The sequence below is a fragment of the Haliotis rubra genome, unplaced genomic scaffold (genome assembly GCF_003918875.1).
Source record: "Haliotis rubra isolate DU_JTF1 unplaced genomic scaffold, ASM391887v1 Scf440, whole genome shotgun sequence".
Classification (NCBI taxonomy): domain Eukaryota; kingdom Metazoa; phylum Mollusca; class Gastropoda; order Lepetellida; family Haliotidae; genus Haliotis; species Haliotis rubra.
The window spans coordinates 460,073-480,168 of NW_025767125.1; the positions used below are offsets into that span (position 1 = coordinate 460,073).

General features: G+C 42.2%; 1 protein-coding gene across 1 annotated transcript; it reads left to right on the forward strand.

Annotated features, from left to right (window-relative positions):
- Positions 1-324: 324 nt before the first annotated feature.
- Positions 325-5,572, forward strand: LOC124289417. The gene is made up of 4 exons (XM_046726037.1): positions 325-414; positions 1,000-1,143; positions 2,470-2,616; positions 3,743-5,572. The coding sequence occupies exons 2-4, from the start codon at positions 1,035-1,037 to the stop codon at positions 4,699-4,701; spliced, it is 1,215 nt and encodes a 404-aa protein (XP_046581993.1). The 5' UTR covers positions 325-414; positions 1,000-1,034; the 3' UTR covers positions 4,702-5,572.
- The last annotated feature ends 14,524 nt before the right edge of the window (positions 5,573-20,096 follow it).

Sequence of the window (20,096 nt, forward strand, 5' to 3'; positions counted from 1 at the left end):
CAGGATTGTCTGGTCCATACTCGATTATTTTCAGACCGCGGCCATATAGCTGGAATATTGGTGAGTGCGGCGCCATATATTTTCGGGCGGTGGGGTAATATTGGCTCGTCACGCCGAAGAGTTGCATGGGTACAATGTGTGAAGCCCATTTCTGGTGTCCCCCGCCGTGATATTGCTGGAATATTGCTAAAAGCGGCGTAAAACCAAACTCAGTCAGTCAGTCAGTATTTTATATTTTCCAAACACCTGATGAATCTGCGCGATTTCTGGTCGAACCGAGTCCTTGTTTTCAAAGGGAAGTAAGTAGTGACAGGCAAGCGGAAATACACCTGTTGATGTCCCTTTTGAGTTTCCGCGGGACGGCGAGGTCGCGACCATACAACGCCATGGGATCGCACAGTTAACTAGTAGAACGTAAGATACTGCATCGTTGTTTAATGCAAATACGACAGTTGTTACGCGTGACCTGTTTTCGTGAGTGAAACCAGCCCGTAGAGCTGGGCATACCTGGTTCGCTTCGACCGGCGTTGTTGACTTTCTGTCCTATCTGAATTTCCGTGTCTGTTTGTGTACATCCCAAGTTGAACGAACGTCATTTCAACATTGAACATTGCTGTTATATCGCTGATTGTGAGATGTAGCATGTAGTCAGACCATCACCGTGTGCCGTTTTTACAATGCCTAGGCTGTCATATAGTGAGTGAATGAGTTTAGTTTTACGCCGCTTTTAGCAATATTCCAGCAATATCACTTCGGGGACACCAGGAATGGGCTTCACACATTGTACCCATGTGGGGAATCGAACCCGGGTCTTCGTGACGAAAGGACGCTCTAACCACCAGGCTACTTCTCCGCCCGTGTAGCAAGTAGCCTAAGTAAGGCAGGTTGACATGATTGTGATTTGTGTCTTTTTTAGCCATTCGAGGCATTCACTTGCAATTCTTTTAATTAGCAGATCCCCAGTCAGATGCATGAGACAGACCTCTCACCCTGTTGCAGTTCGTAGTCATTGTAGTCGTGGATGCTGTTGCGTGATGGTGGAGGAGAAAGCTGACATGGAGGCGGTGGTTACAGAGGATGAGGATGAGGTGGATCTGGAGGACAAACTTACAGATTGTCTCCAAACCTCAAATATTGACCAGGGTGGGCAACAAACCAGTGACTGTATAAAAGTTTGGAACCATACAGTCACATTTATAAAAAACTATCTATGTCACAATATATTTACTGTCAAACACTGGTATGATGATGTATGTGATTATGGGTCTACTGTTGAACACTGGCATGAAGATATATGTGACTATATAGCTACTGTCAACACTGGTATGATGATATATGTCACTATATAGCTACTGTCAAATACTGGTATGACTATATATGTCATATATATGTCTACTGTCGAACACTGATATGATGATATATGTGACTATATAGCTACTGTCGAACACTGGTATGATGATATATGTCACTATATAGCTACTGTCAAATACTGGTATGACTATATATGTCATTATATGTCTACTGTCGAACACATGGTATGATGATATATGTGACTATATAGCTACTGTCAAACACTGGTATGATGATGTATGTAATTATATAGCTACTGTCTGTAAACACTGGTATGATGATATATGTCATTATTTAGCTACTGTCAAACACTGGTATGATGATATATGTCATATAGCTACTGTCGAACACTTGGTATGAAGATATATATGACTAAATACCTACTGTCAAACACTGGTATGATGATATATGTCATTATATGTCTACTGTCGAACACTGATATGATGATATATGTGACTATATAGCTACTGTCAAACACTGGTATGATGATATATGTCATTATATAGCTACTGTCGAACACTGATATGATGATATATGTCATATGTCTACTGTCAAACACGTGGTATGAATATATATGTGACTAAATAGCTACTGTCGAACACTGGTATTATGATATATGTCATTATATAGCTACTGTCGAACACTGGTATGATGATATATGTGACTATATAGCTACTGTCGAACACTGGTATGAAGCTATATGTGACTATATAGCTACTGTCGAACACTGGTATGAAGCTATATGTGACTATATAGCTACTGTCGAACACTGGTATGAAGATATATGTGACTATATAGCTACTGTCGAACACGTGGTATGAAGATATATGTGATTATATATCTACTGTCGAACACTGGTATGATGATATATGTCAGTATATATCTACTGTCGAACACTGGTATGATGATGTATGTGACTATATAGCTACTGTCAAACACTGGTATGATGATATATGTCATATATCAACTGTCGAACACGTATGAAGATATATGTGACTATATAGCTGCTGTGGAACACTGGTATGAACGGATGTACAGGTCTACAATCGTATGATGTTATAGCGATTGATATGACTGAAGCTATTAATCTTCTATCTGACCATATGCCATCTATTCCAGCCCGTGCTCTCATTGAACAAGGTGCTGACTTTAACAGAGTAATTCAACACGGCTTCAATGTCCTGGACTATGCGTATGATGCAGCTGTAGCCTCCGGGAGGCTAGACAGCTTCAATCTACTGCTTCAAACAGGTCGTCTTTATTTGGGTGAGTGTCTCTGGTAATGCCCTATCTAAGCGGGGACGGTGGGGTAGCCTTGTGGTTCAAGTTTTTGAAAACCTGAAGACCTGGGTTCTATTCCCCACATGGGTACAATGTGATAAATGGGTGTAATGATCACCCAAAGTATATTGTAAGTACATATGTTTCCATTTTGGTGTTAATATGGTAATTTAGGGCGGTGGGGTAGCCTAATGGTTAAAGCGTTCGCTCATCACGCCGAAAACGTGGGTTCAATTCCTCACATGGTTACAATGTGTGAAGCCCATTTCTGGTTTCCCCCTCCGTGATATTGCTGGAATATTGCTATAAGCGGCGTAAAACTAAACTCACTCACTCACAATGTGTGAAGTCCATTTCTGGTTTCCCCCCGCCGTGATATTGCTGGAATATTGCTGTAAGCAGCGTAAAACTAAACTCACTCACTCACAATGTGTGAAGTCCATTTCTGGTGTCCCCCCGCCGTGATATTGCTGGAATATTGCTATAAGCGGCGTAAATCTAAACTCACTCACAATGTGTGAAGCCCATTTCTGGTGTCCCCCGCCGTGATATTGCTGGAATATTGCTAAAAGCGGCGTAAAACTAAACTCACTCACTCACAATGTGTGAAGCCCATTTCTGGTGTCCCCCGCCGTGATATTGCTGGAATATTGCTAAAAGCGATGCAAAACTAAACTCACTCACTGTCCCTGTCTAAGCGTCATGTAACAGTGATGTATTTGCGTGGTATCCTGCTGACACTGGCTGTGTCCTTCATCTTCTGAAGACTAGTGAAGCTATGTGAGATTACAGCAGTAGTCCTTTCAACTGTGTGGATATTCTGGTCCAGATAAACATTTTTTGGAACCTGTGGAATTCCGAGTTAGAATTTGTCTTCCGCAACCCACGCTTGTTGGCGACTGATAGGATTGTTAGGGTCGCTGAAATGGTTGACAGTAGCCATCGTATCCCAATTGCGTAGATCGATACACATGCTTTTGATCACTGGATTTTCTGGATTATTTGCAGATCGTTGCCACATAGCTGGAATATTGCTGAGTGCGGCGTAGAACCATAAACAAACAAAACATCTAATTTCGCTATTTATTGATGACTAATATTTTGTCCCCAGGCGGCCCCGAGATCTACAACCTGTGTGAGTACGCAAATCCCCGTGGTGAGGAGGAGGCTAAGTATGCCCAATATACCCGCGAACGTGTGTTGGACCTCCACTCTGAGGTCGAGGCTGTTCCCGGTTGGAGTGACGGTAACGGCCGTCGAGTTGTCCTTGAGCAGCTGTTTGACTTACTTGTTGAGTCAGGTGCCGATGTGAACCAGGTTCAAACGTCAAATCCAGACACTCCGGTATCCCATGCGGAATGGCTGGCGCGTCTTGAGGAGGACCATTTGTGGACTGTACGGGGGACTGTTGACGGCAAAGGCAGGACGGACGGTTATAATGAAGCTGTGGCGTTTTTCAAGACAGAGATGTTCAGTGAAAGCCTCGTGTTCAGTTTGTTAGAAAACAATCGGTTTCAAATGCTGGAGAAACTACTGAGAACTCCCGGATACAATATCAACCAGCCTTCCTTTCACTGCCCACTGTACTACGCTATGTCAAAGTTGTCATACGACCCATTCAAGCTCCTGCTTCAATACGGCTGTCAGCCTCGATTCTGGTATACATCGGGAACGGAGAAGAAGCTGTTTCAGGCGGCACATTTCGCCGATCCTAATTATTTAGACAAAGGGTGGCTACATTATTTACTTCAGTTCAGATGGATTTTCCCTATGCCCGCGTCTGCCATTAACAGGAAAATCCGTCTGCTTGTGCAAGCCGGGTTTGACGTGGCACGTACCGATTGGCTGTTTGTGCCGGAAGTGCCGGAAGTATCTGACGGCCACATGGAAGACCATGTAGAGCTTCTACAGCTGATAGATTGGCTTCGTGATAGAGCGTCGACACCGAAACCTTTGAAGGAGATGTGCAGGACAGTCGTACGATTTATTATTAAGGATAACTTCATCAGCGGGATGCAGAATTTGCCAATACCCGATGTTATGAAGAATTATCTTATGTTGAAACATTGAACAGGACAATACATTCCGGACATATAATCAACCATATACAGGACAATGCATTTCGAGCGTAGATAGATGCTCATTATGTTGATCACTGGAGTGCCTGGTCCAGATTCGGTTATTTATATACCGTCGCCATATAGCTGGAATATTGCTGAGTGCGGCGTAAAACTAAACTCACTTACTCGCTCAATGCATTCTGGACACATATTTGTCAACTTTCCACACAACGATCCCACACGAAAAACGCAAGGAAAACATCATTAGCTTGATCCATGGAGCATTTGTCGTAACGTAGATGTAGGTTCGTCTCTGACGTGAACGTTTCAGGACAACTTGTGAAGGAAGTGCAATCTGACGGTCACCGATCGAAGGCGAGAATCGGATGTCAACTTTTTTGATTTTGAGGGACACGATCCAACATTCGAAATTAACGTCGGTCCTTAGGCCCGAACCGCCGCCATATAGCTGGGATATTGCTGAGTGCGGCGTAAAACTAAACTCACTCACTCACTCAATTAGGCCCGAAGCCGGCTGAAAACCACGCGGACCTACAGATTTTGTTTTCTTCAGGGACATCCTTATGACCTACAGCATTTTCATCCCCAATAAATAATTATTTCCATATTAAAATATAAAGCCCACACATTCTGATCAGGACCCACAACTTTTTAGGGTTCTGTGTCCTTAGGCCCTGCAGCTTTTCAGGGTTAAGGGCAAACACAGACACGATCGGAGCATACTCTTACTTCTTCATCGGGTGAATGGGGCGGTGGGGTAACCTGGTGCTTAAAGCGTTCGCTCGTCACGTTGAAGGCCCGGGTTCGATTCCCCACATGGGTACAATGTGGGAAGCCCATTTCTGGTGTCCCCTGCCGTGATGTTGCTGGAATATTGCCCCAAGCGGCGTAAAACCACACTCACTCATCAGGTGAATGAAAGACTAGGAAACAAACAGCTATATATGTACATGTGAAACAACCATGGTGAGAAAACAAGGGAAGCCAGTAGGTAATTAGCAGTAACTTGGTAAGGTGGATCGAAATAAGCACTAAAGCTACTTGTTTCCTAGTCTTTCATTCACCTGATGGCTGTTGTCGTGTCCCTCAAAATAAAGAAGCTGACATCCATCAATTCCCACCTTTATGTGTATCGTTACTAAATGGGGGCGGTGGGGTAGCCTAGTGGTTAAAGCGTTGGCTCGTCACGCCGAAGACCCGGGTTCGAATCCCCACATGGGTACAATGTGTGAAGCCCATTTCTGGTGTTCCCCGCCGTGATGTAGCTGGAATATTGCTAAAAGCGGCGTAAAACCAAACTCAGTTAGTCAGTCATTACTGAATGCCGCTCAAAGGCTGCATGTGGTATTTGCAGATGGGATATCTAGACATAAGGTACATGACTTCTCCTTGCTGATCTGTTTGTTTATACGTACGACTCGGAAATTGAGAAACAAGACAAGGGAATTTACTCTCCAGCTGATTCACTGACCCATCTGTTTTAGCAGACTATGGTATCTATAATTGGGCAGGCCTTTTCAGGGGTGGAATAACTTTAAAATTGCTAGTGTACTCCGGTACAGTGGCACATGTAAAATCACTTGCCCTGATTATTTTCCCACTATACCGGCCGTTTTCTTGTTGATTTTTAAAATAAACAACATAATTAATATTGGAAAGTCAACTGGACACCGGTACAGTGTGATATACAAATTTGCTTGCCCGACAGAAAAAAACACTGGACTCGGGCGTCGGGCAAAAGGGTTATTTCCACCCCTGCTTTTCAACCACCACTTTACTTGGTATCATATGACTCTTGCCCAAATGATTCTGATCACGGTTGCAACATTCAAATCATTTCAAGTCAGACCGATTAAGATCCGGGTTAGAATTGGTCCTCAGCAACCCATGCTTGTCGTAAGGAGTGACCAACGGGATTGGGTGGTCAGACATGATTGACACATGTCATTGTATCCCAATTGCGTAGATCGGCGCTCATGCTGTTGATCACTGGATTGTCTGGTTCCAGACTCGATTATTTACAGACCGCCGCCATATAGCTGGAATATACTGAGTGTGGCGTTAAACAACAAACAAAACAACCATTTATGGTAGAAAAGGGGGGGTATTTCTGTATTCCACGTGTCCAAAATGATATCTGATGCAATTCACTAGTTTGATCTGAACCATATCTCCCTGTTCTCTGCTGCTTTTCTTTGTTCGATGCTGCTTTTGCTTGCAGTGCAAGCTGTGTTATGGATTCAAAATCCTCAAATTTGCCAATAGATGATCTTGCTGTACCTATTTCTTGAATACCAAAGAAAACAGAATAAATTAGGTTTTTGAGACAGGTCTTTTGTTCTTTTACATACACAGATTGCCCACTCCTAAACAGACAAAATAGAGCAGAATAAAAGTACGAGCGTTCCTTTGTTCCACAGTTTCACCAACAGTACAATACACATCCTCGATAATCTCCTTCCTTATTTGTTTCCGTCAGTATATGTATTAATGCTGGAGAGGTATGATATCCTGGTGGCGTCAACATATTGGCATTCCTGTCGGCATGTTTACAATGATAATAATTTTTATAAAATCGATATGAAACTTTTAAAGTTAGTAGTGATTACCAGCGTATGATATATTGTCAAATAGATAACACACAAAATCAGTTTCTAGAAGAAGCGAAGTGTTTGAGATACCCTGATGTATGTGGGTTGTGATGCTCGTATCCCCACATGGGTACAATGTGTGAAGCCCATTTCTGGTGTCCCCCGCCGTGATGTTGCTGGAATATTGCTAAAAGCGTCGTAAAACCATACTCAGTCAGTCAGTGTGATGCTCGTATGTGCTCGAGGTAGGAAGATCGTCTGTGGGAGGTGTATGAAACTATTATGTATAGGTTTATGAAGTTCTTCATGTGTGGTTGGGGGCGGTGGGGTAGCCTAGTGGTTAAAGCGTTGGCTCGTCACGCCGAAGACCCGGGTTCGAAGCCCATTTCTGGTGTTCCCCCGCCGTGATATTGCTGGAATATTGCTAAAAGCGGCGTAAAACCAAACTCAGTCAGTCTTATGTGGTTGATTTGTGAAGGTCTTCAGTGTATGTGTTATGAAGATCGTATGTGGTGAGGGCTGTGGCGTAGAAGCTCTTATGTTGTAGATCTTTGAAGATCTTGTGTGGTTGGTCTGTGGAAGTATTACGTGGGTCGGTTGTTATGATCTTTTGTACTTAGTTTGTGAAGCTCTTGTGTGGCTTGATTGTGAAGAGCTTATGTTGTGTGCGAAAATCTTGTGTAATCGGTCTGTGAAGCTGATATGTAGCTGCGTTATAAAGCTCTTTGGTGGCTGGTCTTTGGTGATCATATGAGCCTGTGAGGCCCTTATGTGGCTGGTTTGTGAAGGGTTCATGTTGTGTGCGAAAATCTTATGTGATCGGTCTGTGAAGCTGATATGTAGCTGCGTTGTAAAGCTCTTATGTGGCTGGTCTTTGGTGATCATATGCGGCTGTAAGGCTCTTATGTGGCTGGTTTGTGAAGAGTTTATGATCTTATGTGATCGGTCTGTGGAGCTGACATGTAGCTGGGTTGTAAAGAAGCTCTGATGTACTCTGTGTAGTTGGTGTGTGAAGCTCTAATGTGGCTGGTTTGTGAAGAACTTACGTATACGTTGTTTGCGAAAAGCTTACATCATTAATCTGTGAAGCTGATCTGTAGCTGGGTTGTAAAGAAGCCCCTGTCTAGCTGGGCTGTGATGGTCGTATGTGGTCGGTCTGTGAAGCTGATCTGTAGCTGGGTTGTAAAGAAGCCCCTGTGTAGCTGGGCTGTGATGGTCGTATGTGGTTGGGCTGTGAAGCTGATCTGTAGCTGGGTTGTATAGAAGCCCCTGTGTAGCTGGGCTGTGATGGTCGTATGTGGTTGGGCTGTGAAGCTGATCTGTAGCTGGGTTGTAAAGAAGCCCCTGTGTAGCTGGGCTGTGATGGTCGTATGTGGTTGGGCTGTGAAGCTGATCTGTAGCTGGGTTGTAAAGAAGCCCCTGTGTAGCTGGGCTGTGATGGTCGTATGTGGCTGGGCTGTGAAGCTGTAATGTGGCTCGGTTATGAAGAGCTCATGAGGTAGGTTTGCGAAGGTCTTATGTGGTTTGGCAGTAGAAGCTCATGCATTTAGGATGTTAAGTAGAAGCTCTTATGTGTTCAGGATGTTAAGTAGAAGCTCTTATGTGTTCAGGATGTTAAGTAGTAGCTCTTATGTGTTCAGGATGTTAAGTAGAAGCTCTTATGTGTTCAGGATGTTAAGTAGAAGCTCTTATGTGTTCAGGATGTTAAGGAGAAGCTCTTATGTGTTCAGGATGTTAAGTAGTAGCTCTTATGTGTTTAGGATGTTAAGGAGAAGCTCTTATGTGTTCAGGATGTTAAGTAGTAGCTCTTATGTGTTTCAGGATGTTAAGCAGTCTTTGTGTTCAGGATGTTACAGAAGCCCTTTATGTGTTCAGGATGTTAAGTAGAAGCTCTTATGTGTTCAGGATGTTAAGTAGAAGCTCTTATGTGTTAAGCAGTAGCCAGGATGTTAAGTAGAAGCTCATGCATTTAGGATGTTAAGTAGAAGCTCTTATGTGTTCAGGATGTTAAGTAGTAGCTCTTATGTGTTCAGGATGTTAAGTAGAAGCTCTTATGTGTTGAGGATGTTAAGTAGAAGCCTTATGTGTTCAGGATGTTAAGTAGTAGCTCTTATGTGTTCAGGATGTTAAGTAGAAGCTCTTATGTGTGTTCAGGATGTTAAGTAGAAGCTCTTATGTGTTCAGGATGTTAAGTAGAAGCTCTTATGTGTTTAGGATGTTAAGTAGAAGCTCTTATGTGTTCAGGATGTTAAGTAGAAGCTCTTATGTGTTCAGGATGTTAAGTAGAAGCTCTTATGTGTTCAGGATGTTAAGTAGAAGCTCTTATGTGATGTTCAGGGATGTTAAGTAGAAGCATTTAGGATGTTAAGTAGTAGGATGTTAGGTTGTTAGAGAGCTCTTATGTGTTGAGGATGTTAAGTAGAAGCTCTTATGTGTTCAGGATGTTAAGTAGAAGCTCTTATGTGTTTAGGATGTTAAGTAGAAGCTCTTATGTGTTGAGGATGTTAAGTAGTAGCTCTTATGTGTTGAGGATGTTAAGTAGAAGCTCTTATGTGTTCAGGATGCTAAGTAGAAGCTCTTATGTGTTGAGGATGTTAAGTAGAAGCCCTATGTGTTCAGGATGTTAAGTAGAAGCTCTTATGTGTTCAGGATGTTAAGTAGAAGCTCTTATGTGTTCAGGATGTTAAGTAGAAGCTCTTATGTGTTCAGGATGCTAAGTAGTAGCTCTTATGTGTTTAGGTTGTTAAGGAGAAGCTCATGTGTTTCGGTTGTTAAGTAGAAAGCTCTTATGTGGTTGGTCTCTTTATTGGGTAGTGAAATAACTGACGCATCTACGCAATTAAATCAAAAGGATGTGATACATAACCCAAGATGGCATTTTTATGAATAATGTCCGTTTAAATCGAACCCTTCTTCATTCAGGACTTTTGAAAGAGCGAGTGAGTATAGTTTTACGCAGTTTTTAGCACTATTCCAGCAATAGCACGGCGGGAGACACCAGAAATGGGCTTCACACGTTGTAGCCATGTGGGGAATCAAACCCGGGTCTTCGGCGTGACGAGCGAACGCTTTAACCACTAGGCTACCCCCCCTCACCCCTTTCTGTTGAATGAACAACACACAATGAGGGCACATATATGCAGATCAATCTGACACGGATCCTCTGGGCTTGTCAACGTTGCACAGAGATTTGAGGAAGTGGAAACAACATGGAGGCTCATTAACACCAGTACTGGATATAGAAACGATGCTTTAGTTCTTTGTGTGTCTGCTCTTGTCCAGCTCTTCACATCACATTGTACAGAAATGTTCATTGTCCATTCCTGGATTAATTTTTATCAATGTGAAGAGCACGCCTCGTTGGTTATGAAAATAGCTTCAGGCCAAATGTACAAAGGAAATGGTGAGAAAATAAACCCTCATTATTTTCAAAAACAGGATGCACTTCCACTCCTGTTGCGATGCGGTGCGGTCGGGTAGCCTAGTGGTTAAAGCGTTCGCTCGTCACGCCGAAGACCCGGGTTCGATTCCCACATGGGTACAATGTGTGAAGCCCATTTCTGGTGCCCCGCTGCGATATTGCTGGAATATTGCTAAAAGGGGCGTAAAACTAAACTCACTCACTCACTCCACTGCTGTTGCACTACGATGTGTACTGGCGAAAACAAAAACTGTGCAACTGCTACTATTTTAACCAGGTAAAAAACAGTTTACAAATGACTCACTTGACTTTCTCGCTCTTACTTCACGACAACCTGGAGCGGCAATTAGCTGATTAGATTTCACAAGCGTCAGTGACAAGCTGTAATCAATACAGGTCATTCTGTTAAAAAATACAGCCCATGTCACATAGTTTGAGGAATTTCAATCTCAGGCCGATCAAAAACTATCGGTGTCATACATCATGTTATTTAGGCCTTGGAGTCCATATTCTCATCTTCCATCAAAAGATTGATGTCTTCTTGAAGAAACTTGTCAATTACTCCATCGACCGTGTTTATATCAAGAAACTTCAAAGCTTTAAAAATGATATTTTTCGATAACACGACAGAAGGGGCTCGTTAGCTGGCGATAATTGACTGATCAATATCAGCGATATCCTGTCATGGGGAGAGATGGGAGGCGTTGAACGTTTGTCAATATGCGCTATGATTTATGATATTGATGACGTCACGTGATAATTTGCCCGTACGTGCGTTCATCGTAAGCCAAGGATTTTGTAAAACGGAATGCGACAGCGGTCAGAAGGGAGATTTTATTTTGTAACAAGGTTGAGAAAAGTATGCTATGTTTCATAATAAGAAATATAATTTAAAAGCTCTGTTATTTAATACGTCAGATATTTTTTTAAAATTTGTGTTTCTCAACCTCGAGTGACATATGTATAACGATGATAAAGAAGTCGCTTCATCGGTGTTGTGATCAAGCATCTGTCCTACTTTCCAGCGCTTGTTGTAAGGCAAGCGTTGGAGGAAATAAAATGGTCTTACGATATTATTTGGTTCTTCTTGCCGTTGAGGCGGTAGGGTAACCTTGAGGTCAAAGCGTTCGCTCGTCACGCCGAATACCCGGGTTCGATTCCCATATCGAACCCGGGTGTCCCCCGCTGTGATATTGCTGGAATATTGCTAAAAGCTGCGTAAAATCATACTCGTTCACTTCTTGCCGGACCAACTCGGTGGTCGCAATGGATAGAGCGTCTGCCTGGAGTGCGATAGTCTGAGGTTCGATTCCTGTCAGCGTCATACGAGAAGACGCGCGCTGTGTGTGTGTGGTTTTATCAATCATCTCATGCGTGTTACTGGTGTCTACTAAACTGAGTATTGCAGAGAATTTTCATATTGCGATATATTGCAAGAAGTATTTTTACACAAACAACTACTTATAATCGAGGTAATGCTTGATTTTAGAGCAAATACAGCAAAATCACTATGCTTTTAGCAATATTCCAGCATTATAAAAATGTGAATAATATTTGGGGACACCAGAAATTGGAAATATCCGAAGATTTCCGAGTGTTACGAAGTTTTCTGAATGCAAGTCAAAATACCGGGTCGATCAGCGTGACAAGCGAACGCTTTGAACCACTACCGGTTATATTGCGCAGCCCTAGTTTCTACTAAACTGAGGCCCAGATGGTTACTCTCTTTTACAACGTGTCTACCCAAACGTCGTGGCCATTATTCATTATCTGTAGATAACACGATATACCGTCAACACCTTTATGTCTAAGTTTTTTCGAATTAAATGCTTGCTCCCTGTGTATTCATAATTTACCCAAAAATTGTCGGTTGTGTCGAATCTCGGATAACTCGAGGCATTCGAGTTGGCCTTTCAACTTCGACACAACGATGTATAACGTTCCGTGGAATACATTAGACAGCGGAAAATAAGAATATTAAGCGTTCATTATTTACTACAATCACTTCCATATGTATATTGATAATACTCACATCTGGTGGAACAATAGATGAAGACGTTCATGAAACGCCAGAAAAGTAAATAATTTCAGAATGTCTCTCGTTCCATAAACCAGCAATTTGACCTGTTTCTCTCCTGTATGCAAACCTCAACTGGGAATCAACCTTAGCTGTGCATATTTATACACGTTTTTCAATTTTGAATTGTTATTTGATTGTGTGAGAATTAATCCACTACCTCTTAATTATAGTGTACATAAGCGCTTCCGATACAAATACAGTGTACAGCTGATCAACAGAGGCTTAGACTGTCATTGATTACAACAGGTGATGAGCGTGTCTCCAGTCTAACGGTACTGGCAGATAGAGTGATGATAAGTCTGTAGGATACAGGTGACTAGGCGTGCAAACACGCAACCTGTTTGTGTAGGTCTGGGATGACAGTTGCTGTGACATCAGTAGCACTTTATTACCGCTGTGTCCATCACCTGTCAGCTCCCAATGAGACGTGAAGTGGGATCATGTTCTCGTTGAGTACTTGTCTGGTTCGCGAAGGTGGGGCACAGCACCATTGTTGGGGTATAGCGCTCCATAGCCCACTCGTTGTCAGGTCCCGCGAAGGTGGGGCACGGCACCATTGTTGGGGTATAGCGCTCCGTAGCCCACTCGTTGTCAGGTCCCGCGAAGGTTGGACACAGCACCATTGTTGGGGTATAGCGCTCCATAGCCCACTCGTTGTCAGGTCCCGCGAAGGTTGGACACAGCACCATTGTTGGGGTATAGCGCTCCATAGCCCACTCGTTGTCAGGTCCCGCGAAGGTTGGGCACAGCACCACTTACGTTGTCAGGTCCCGCGAAGGTGGGGTATAGCGCCAGTTCACTTCTTGTGTCCCGCGAAGGTGGGGTATCGCGCCATAGCCCACTCGTTGTCAGGTCCCGCGAAGGTGGGGCACAGCACCATTGCTCCCGCGAAGGGGGTATAGTTCGCTCCACTTCTCGTTGTCAGGTCCCGCGAAGGTGGGGTATAGGGGTATAGCGCCATAGTTCTTTGTCAGGTCCCACGAAGTAAGGTGGGGTATAGCGCCATAGTTCATTTCTTGTCAGGTCCCGCGAAGGTGGGGTATAGCGCCATAGTTCTTGTCAGGTCCCGCGAAGTAAGGTGGGGTATAGCGCCATAGTTCACTTCTTGTCAGGTCCCGCGAAGAAGGTGGGGTATAGCGCCATAGTTCACTTCTTGTCAATTTCCCGCGAAGGTGGGGTATAGCGCCATAGTTCACTTCTTGTCAAGTCCCGCGGAGGTGGGGTATAGCGCCATAGTTCACTTCTTGTCAGGTCCCGCGAAGTAAGGTGGGGTATATCGCCATAGTTCACTTCTTGTCAGGTCCGTTGAAGTTTTGACCTGGCTCCATAACTCACTCCTTGTCAGGTCAGGTGAAGGCGGGCTATAGAGCTCCACTCCCACGAAGGTGGGATATAGTGTGCCAAATTAAACAATTTCAACATGTCTATCCTCTTGTAATAAGTATCATCGCTAAATCTAAACTTGCCCTGCCACACAATAATGGTTCATGCCAGCGATGACGACAAGGACAGGCGGCAATGTTGTTCCTGCCGTCCACGAATCGTTTATGTGGAACATATAGAACCAAAATACTTAGATAAAAAAATTGGTTTTGAAGTTGAGTGACATTTCCAGGCAACTCTTTCATAACATCTTGTCCTCGAGCCATTAACTCGCTGTTGTGATAATATGCCCGTCACACGTAGTGATGAAGGTTCAAGGACCATGATACCAGGAATTACAGGAGGTAATAAAATCATCGCGCCAAGCCGTGCATGCATCCTGTGTATAGTGAAGAGTGATCGTAACGTATACCCTGGAGATTATCGAGGATGGGAATTACGTAGCTAAACAGAACTTGTAGTCAATCTGTTATTTGCCATCTGATGTAAATAGGTTAAATTTTCTCCTCATCTGTTAACCCCTCCGACATATTTATTGACGAGACATCTTCGAGACGATCGAACATTAGCCCAACAGATTAAAACCTCAACGAATTTGAATGTTTATTCAGAACCGAAATGTCGACTTTCTAAAGCGTAAAGCGTGTCAAAACAATATGGCATGGGAGGAGCCGACAGTCTCCACGCACCACTGACTGGATACAAAGGGATTAAAATGGTTTTGTAGCAATATTCCAGTCACCATGGGGACAAAGGGATTAAAATGTTGTTACAGTTACATGGGTTATACAGAAAACAGGAACGACAAAAAGCGGATTCAGCATTTAGTCATTTATGAACAGTAAAGCACTAAATTGTAAATGGAATTATAACATTTAAACAGTATCAATACACTTCATGTACAAACTTGAGCGAAATTAACATTTGTCATTTGTGAACAGTAAAGCTCTAAATTGTAAATTGAATTATAACATTTAAACATTTATCCTGATGTGTCATCCCTCCAGGTGGTTATTTGTGCGGGGTTCTATGATGGTTCCAGGAGGGCAGGGCGTCTTCGATCCACTGCGTGGTAATGTAGTCTCCCAACTCGAGACATCTATGGTCTAGACGCATGTCTGCAAGGGCCTGGAAATAAAATATGAATATAAATATTTCTATATGAATGTGATGCCTTGACATAATGCTTCCGCAACATATGATAGATGATAGAACGTAATTTAAATAAAAATGAAAAGCATACTTACATCTTCCAGTGGCATCAGGGGTAAGACAGCACAGCGTCTGACAAGTCTGGCGACTTCGGGGTCGACGTTGTAGATGGACTGGAGGCCGACGTTCTGTGCTTTCCTCCATACACATTGTGTGTTGTGGAAGAAGCATGCCTTCCACGTGGCAGCTGGAAATACGGACAGGACCGCAGATTAGGAAGCCGACTCAAAATCCATCTGTAAAAAAGAATTAAATAAATTAGTGTAAATGTCAACTTATCACGACGTTTTGGAGCATATCCTTACTCGTTAAACAAGTGAATTCGTTATGTGATCAAGATATTATTGTAATATGGTTACCTGAACAGTCTGTGGTTGCCACTGGCGACCTGCATTTGTGACAGCATCCCAGACTTTAATCCCTTGAATTACGTGGGTTCGAATCCAGATTCACCCTAATTATGCAGTTTGGTTTGTCAGCACCATACTAGGCCTCCATGATGGTCAACCCGTGAAGATCCGCGTTAGGATTGATCTTCAGCAACTAATGCTTGTTGTAAGAGGCGACTAACAGGATCGGGTGGTCAGACTCGCATGTCATCGTATCCCAGTTACGTAAATCGATGCTCGCGATGCTGATCACTGGATTGGTTGGTCCAGACTCGATTATTTACAGAACGCCTCCGTATAGCTGGAATAATGCTGTACAGCGTCAAGCGACAGACAAACAAACTATACTGAGTAAAAAAAGAAACTTCACAAAATGTAATTTGAAAAATAATGAATAATTTTTCTCTGATGATACATCTATGTACCCGAAATGGGATCCCTATCTTTCGCCTCTAGAAAAACGTTAGCAAAACCCACTCAAACCCATCCATTCGTCGTGCAAATGACGTTAGTGCCAAATCAGGTTTTGCACGTGCAGTCGATCACGTGATCTTCGCATCGACGTTTTCTGCATATGCACGTGTTTGCATTGGCCTCAAGAATTGAAAAAAACCTTTTAAACCACAGTTCTAACGGTACTTGAAATGACACGATTGTCAAATGTGCAACGTGAACGTGCCGTTGGCATGTTGCAAGCGGGAAGATCAGTTACTGACGTCGCAAAGCAATGGGATGCAGCCGTCGTACTGTGTATGACTTGCGAGGTCGTCTACATTAGTAAATAGGCGGTGGTTCTACCTCTGTTTCAATCCTAATGTGACTTTTGATATTTTAGACATTAATATTTAATAGTCGTCTTTTTGTATCTCCTGTGCCAGTAAAACCTGCTCCTGGTGGCGTAATACCAGCATGTCAATAAAAAGAAACGTCAAAACCCTTTCCAATTCCATAAAAAATCTCTTCTTAAACATTCACAATTCCAGCTATATAAGAAGTATGTGTTTAGGAGTCACTATTAAAATGAAAAGCTGGAAAGAAACGACAAAACCCTTTCCAATTCCATAAGAAATCTCTTCTTAAACACTCACAATTCCAGCTATATAAGAAGTATGTGTTTAGGAGTCACTATTAAAATGAAAAGCTGGAACGTTATGGCAAGTGTTAAGTATTTTAGAACCTGTAAAATAAAACTAAACATTAAATGAACCACACACAAAAGAGATGTTAACATTTTGAATACAGCTACAGATATATATGATGTACGTATGGCACTTTTATGTATTCATTAAGACTTTGGTACAGGAATAGTTATTACTAGCTAGTATTTCAGCTTCTATAGCAGCATTTAAAACAAGCCGTTCTCGTATATGACCGAGACTAATATTTATTAAACATAAAAGAGTTGTTGCAAATGTATGGGTTACTTATACATGACACGTGAAGATCCACGTGGATCACTGATTTCCTAGTGACTTTCTAAGGTATGAAATAGTGCTTAAACTACTTCAAAAAATCTAAATAATATTCAGATGCATGTCATATTTTCATTTGCGAAATAGACTGCACAGTTTCGGAACTGGAAATTGACAATACTGTGTATAGACATGATTTTGTGTTTTAGGTTAAAATAAAACATATTTCGAAAATTGTTTGGACGAAGCAATCCAGTGATAGATATTATGAGCAACGTCCCCGCCATATGGGGTCGACTACACGCACTCAGTCAAGTCGACTATCATGATTTCACTCCAATATTAGAATTCAAAATTATTGTTTTTTTCATGAATTCATAATACTAACATATATGTTTATAAATGGGAGAGAAACATCTTTTGATGAATTCCACATGTTTGATAAGTTTTGTCATACTTTGTAATATGTATTTTGAAATACTATTAACGCGTACCTTTTTGTGTTGCATACATATTAACAACACTTAGGTTTGTGTATTGTGACTGAGTGACTGAGTGTGTGAGTTTAGTTTTACACCGCTTTTAGCAATATTTCCGCAATATCACGGCGGGGGACACCAGAAATAGGCTTCACACATTGTACCCATGTGGGGAATCGAACCCGTGTGGTCGGCGTGACGAGCGAACGCTTTAACCTCGAGGCTGCCCCGCCGTCCTTGTGTATTTTGAGATACTTTACATACGTATATATTTACCATATTTATGCTTGTGTATTTTCAGATACCTTTCATGCATACATTTCAATCATTCTTATTTATTCGTATGTTTGAGATACATACAGTAACTAAGAAAATTGAAAAGAAAATTGAGAAAAGGCTCGCCTTTGCTGAATCATTCTCTGTAGGTATAAAACATATGGGATAAAACAAACAGAATAGTTGGACTCGATTCCTCTTCACACAGACTCAATTAGGCGCTTAGAAGTGAAACGAATGGGTCTCTGAAAATCAGTGATGACACCTCGTGCTCGCAAAAAGATAATTGGGATTACACTTTCTCTGTAAAGCACAGATTTAAGTGCTTTCCTCGTTTGAATCCCATCCGGGATTCGAACCTACGCTCTTAGAGTGAGGCAACTAATTACCAGCATCCGCAGTTAGCAATTTAAACATCATCCACTCAGCCACCGCGGCCACCACAAACATGGACAAGTGTACATTCGCCCGGCTGCCATGTTCCTGGAAGCTGCAGCGGCTGAGTGCGTTATATCGCTGACTCTGTGTGCCTGGCTCTGAGCGTTGGTTCGAATCCCGGGTGGGATTCAACCTAAAACGTACCAGGCTCTGTTATTTACTGAAAAAATGTAATCTCAAATAGAACACGTTTGACCACTTACTAAATGGCATTGTGCAATTACCACGTGTGAAAATTAGAATCAACACAGCGCATGGTCTATTAAAACTAAAGGCTACCCGTTTAATCTTGTACGCTAAAATCACACTTTGCTTAAACCCACACATAAGTTCATATATAAAACTTCTATACAAATATGCGTTATTTTGTACCAATTCTAGGCTGTATGACAGCCGTCATCAATTCTAGGCTGTATGACAGCCGTCATCAATCATCTCTTTGGAGAAGGGACATCTGAAAAAATCAAGAAAGCTGATCTGAATGTATGACATTTTGAAAATATATTTCAAGAGTATCAGATATGAAATAATTTCAAATTCATTTTATACAGTGCTCCATGACAGATAACCAGTTACTAATGACGCCAAACTGACATATGAAATCCAACATGTACAATTATAACTGTTTAGGAACACTTTCATGCACTCTTATGGGCGTATGAACACTATATCATTTCATCTTCCGGTGTCAAATTTACGTCCACATTTAGATCTGAAATTTCCTATTTCAAGGACGTCATTCCACCGTCTCCAGGTTCTTGAAGCCCGGGAAGCCGATATTTAACTTCTCCAATCAGCTCTGCTGGTGCGGGTCAGTGGGCATCGATCAGTCCATTGTCTCTTCTCGAATGATGGAGTGGTGCAAAAAAATATATTACGCACCATTGCTTCCCTTAATGGTACTTAATTCGCTGAATCTTAGTGTTATACGGCTGGGTTCGCGCAAGTCGGCGTGTTAAAACACTGTTAACACATGCTAGACTCGGCTGGGTAGGATGATGTATGGTGTCAACTTTTGTGGGGGCTTGTGCGGAGAATGATATCAGATATGGCTAATGGTTGAAAAAAGAGGATTACAGGCGAATATTGATGAAACATGTTAACACTTGGTTTGCCACCTGTGAAAAACTTCAGGTTAACTGAGTTCAAGAGCTTAGTTTAGGTTTTCGAAAAGACCAATAGTTGTCGTATATACTGAGCTTATGCTGGTCACTCGAGGTCAGTGGTGTGATGGTGTTTAAGACAAGGGCAGTGTGGAATTATTGTTTAAATACTCGTATGAATAATACCTGTTATATACGCAGCATGAATCAACTCGTCAGACTAGTATGTGACTCACCCTTTACTATTTTACGTGGGAGATGGGCGGGCTCTGCATTTTAACAGACACGTAATATTTCGGTCACTGCTTCACTGGGGAACCTTACACTTCAAACTATTTCACAGTGAATAAGGTTTTATGGTGTGCACGAGCATTAAAAATGCATGAAAAAATAGTGTTTCCGTTTTTGTCTTGAACAGAAATATGATTTGTTTTAAAAACAATCCAAATATCCCCGAAACTATCAAATGGACTATCAATAACTCTTTAATCGTATTATCACGCAACACAGATCTCTAGCTAGCTAAACATTTCACATTCGTGAAGCAAATATCAGAGAGAATGACAGATTAGGTTTGCCGCCTGGCCAGAAGGGTATTTT

What these genes read in the sequence shown, in the direction of transcription:
- LOC124289417 (XM_046726037.1), top strand. Translation starts at nt 1,035, where the DNA reads ATGGTGGAGGAGAAAGCTGACATGGAGGCGGTGGTTACAGAGGATGAG. An exon ending in AACCTCAAATATTGACCAGG is followed by an intron (nt 1,144 to 2,469) that starts GTGGGCAACAAA and finishes CATCTATTCCAG; the next exon opens with CCCGTGCTCTCATTGAACAA. An exon ending in AACAGGTCGTCTTTATTTGG is followed by an intron (nt 2,617 to 3,742) that starts GTGAGTGTCTCT and finishes TTTTGTCCCCAG; the next exon opens with GCGGCCCCGAGATCTACAAC.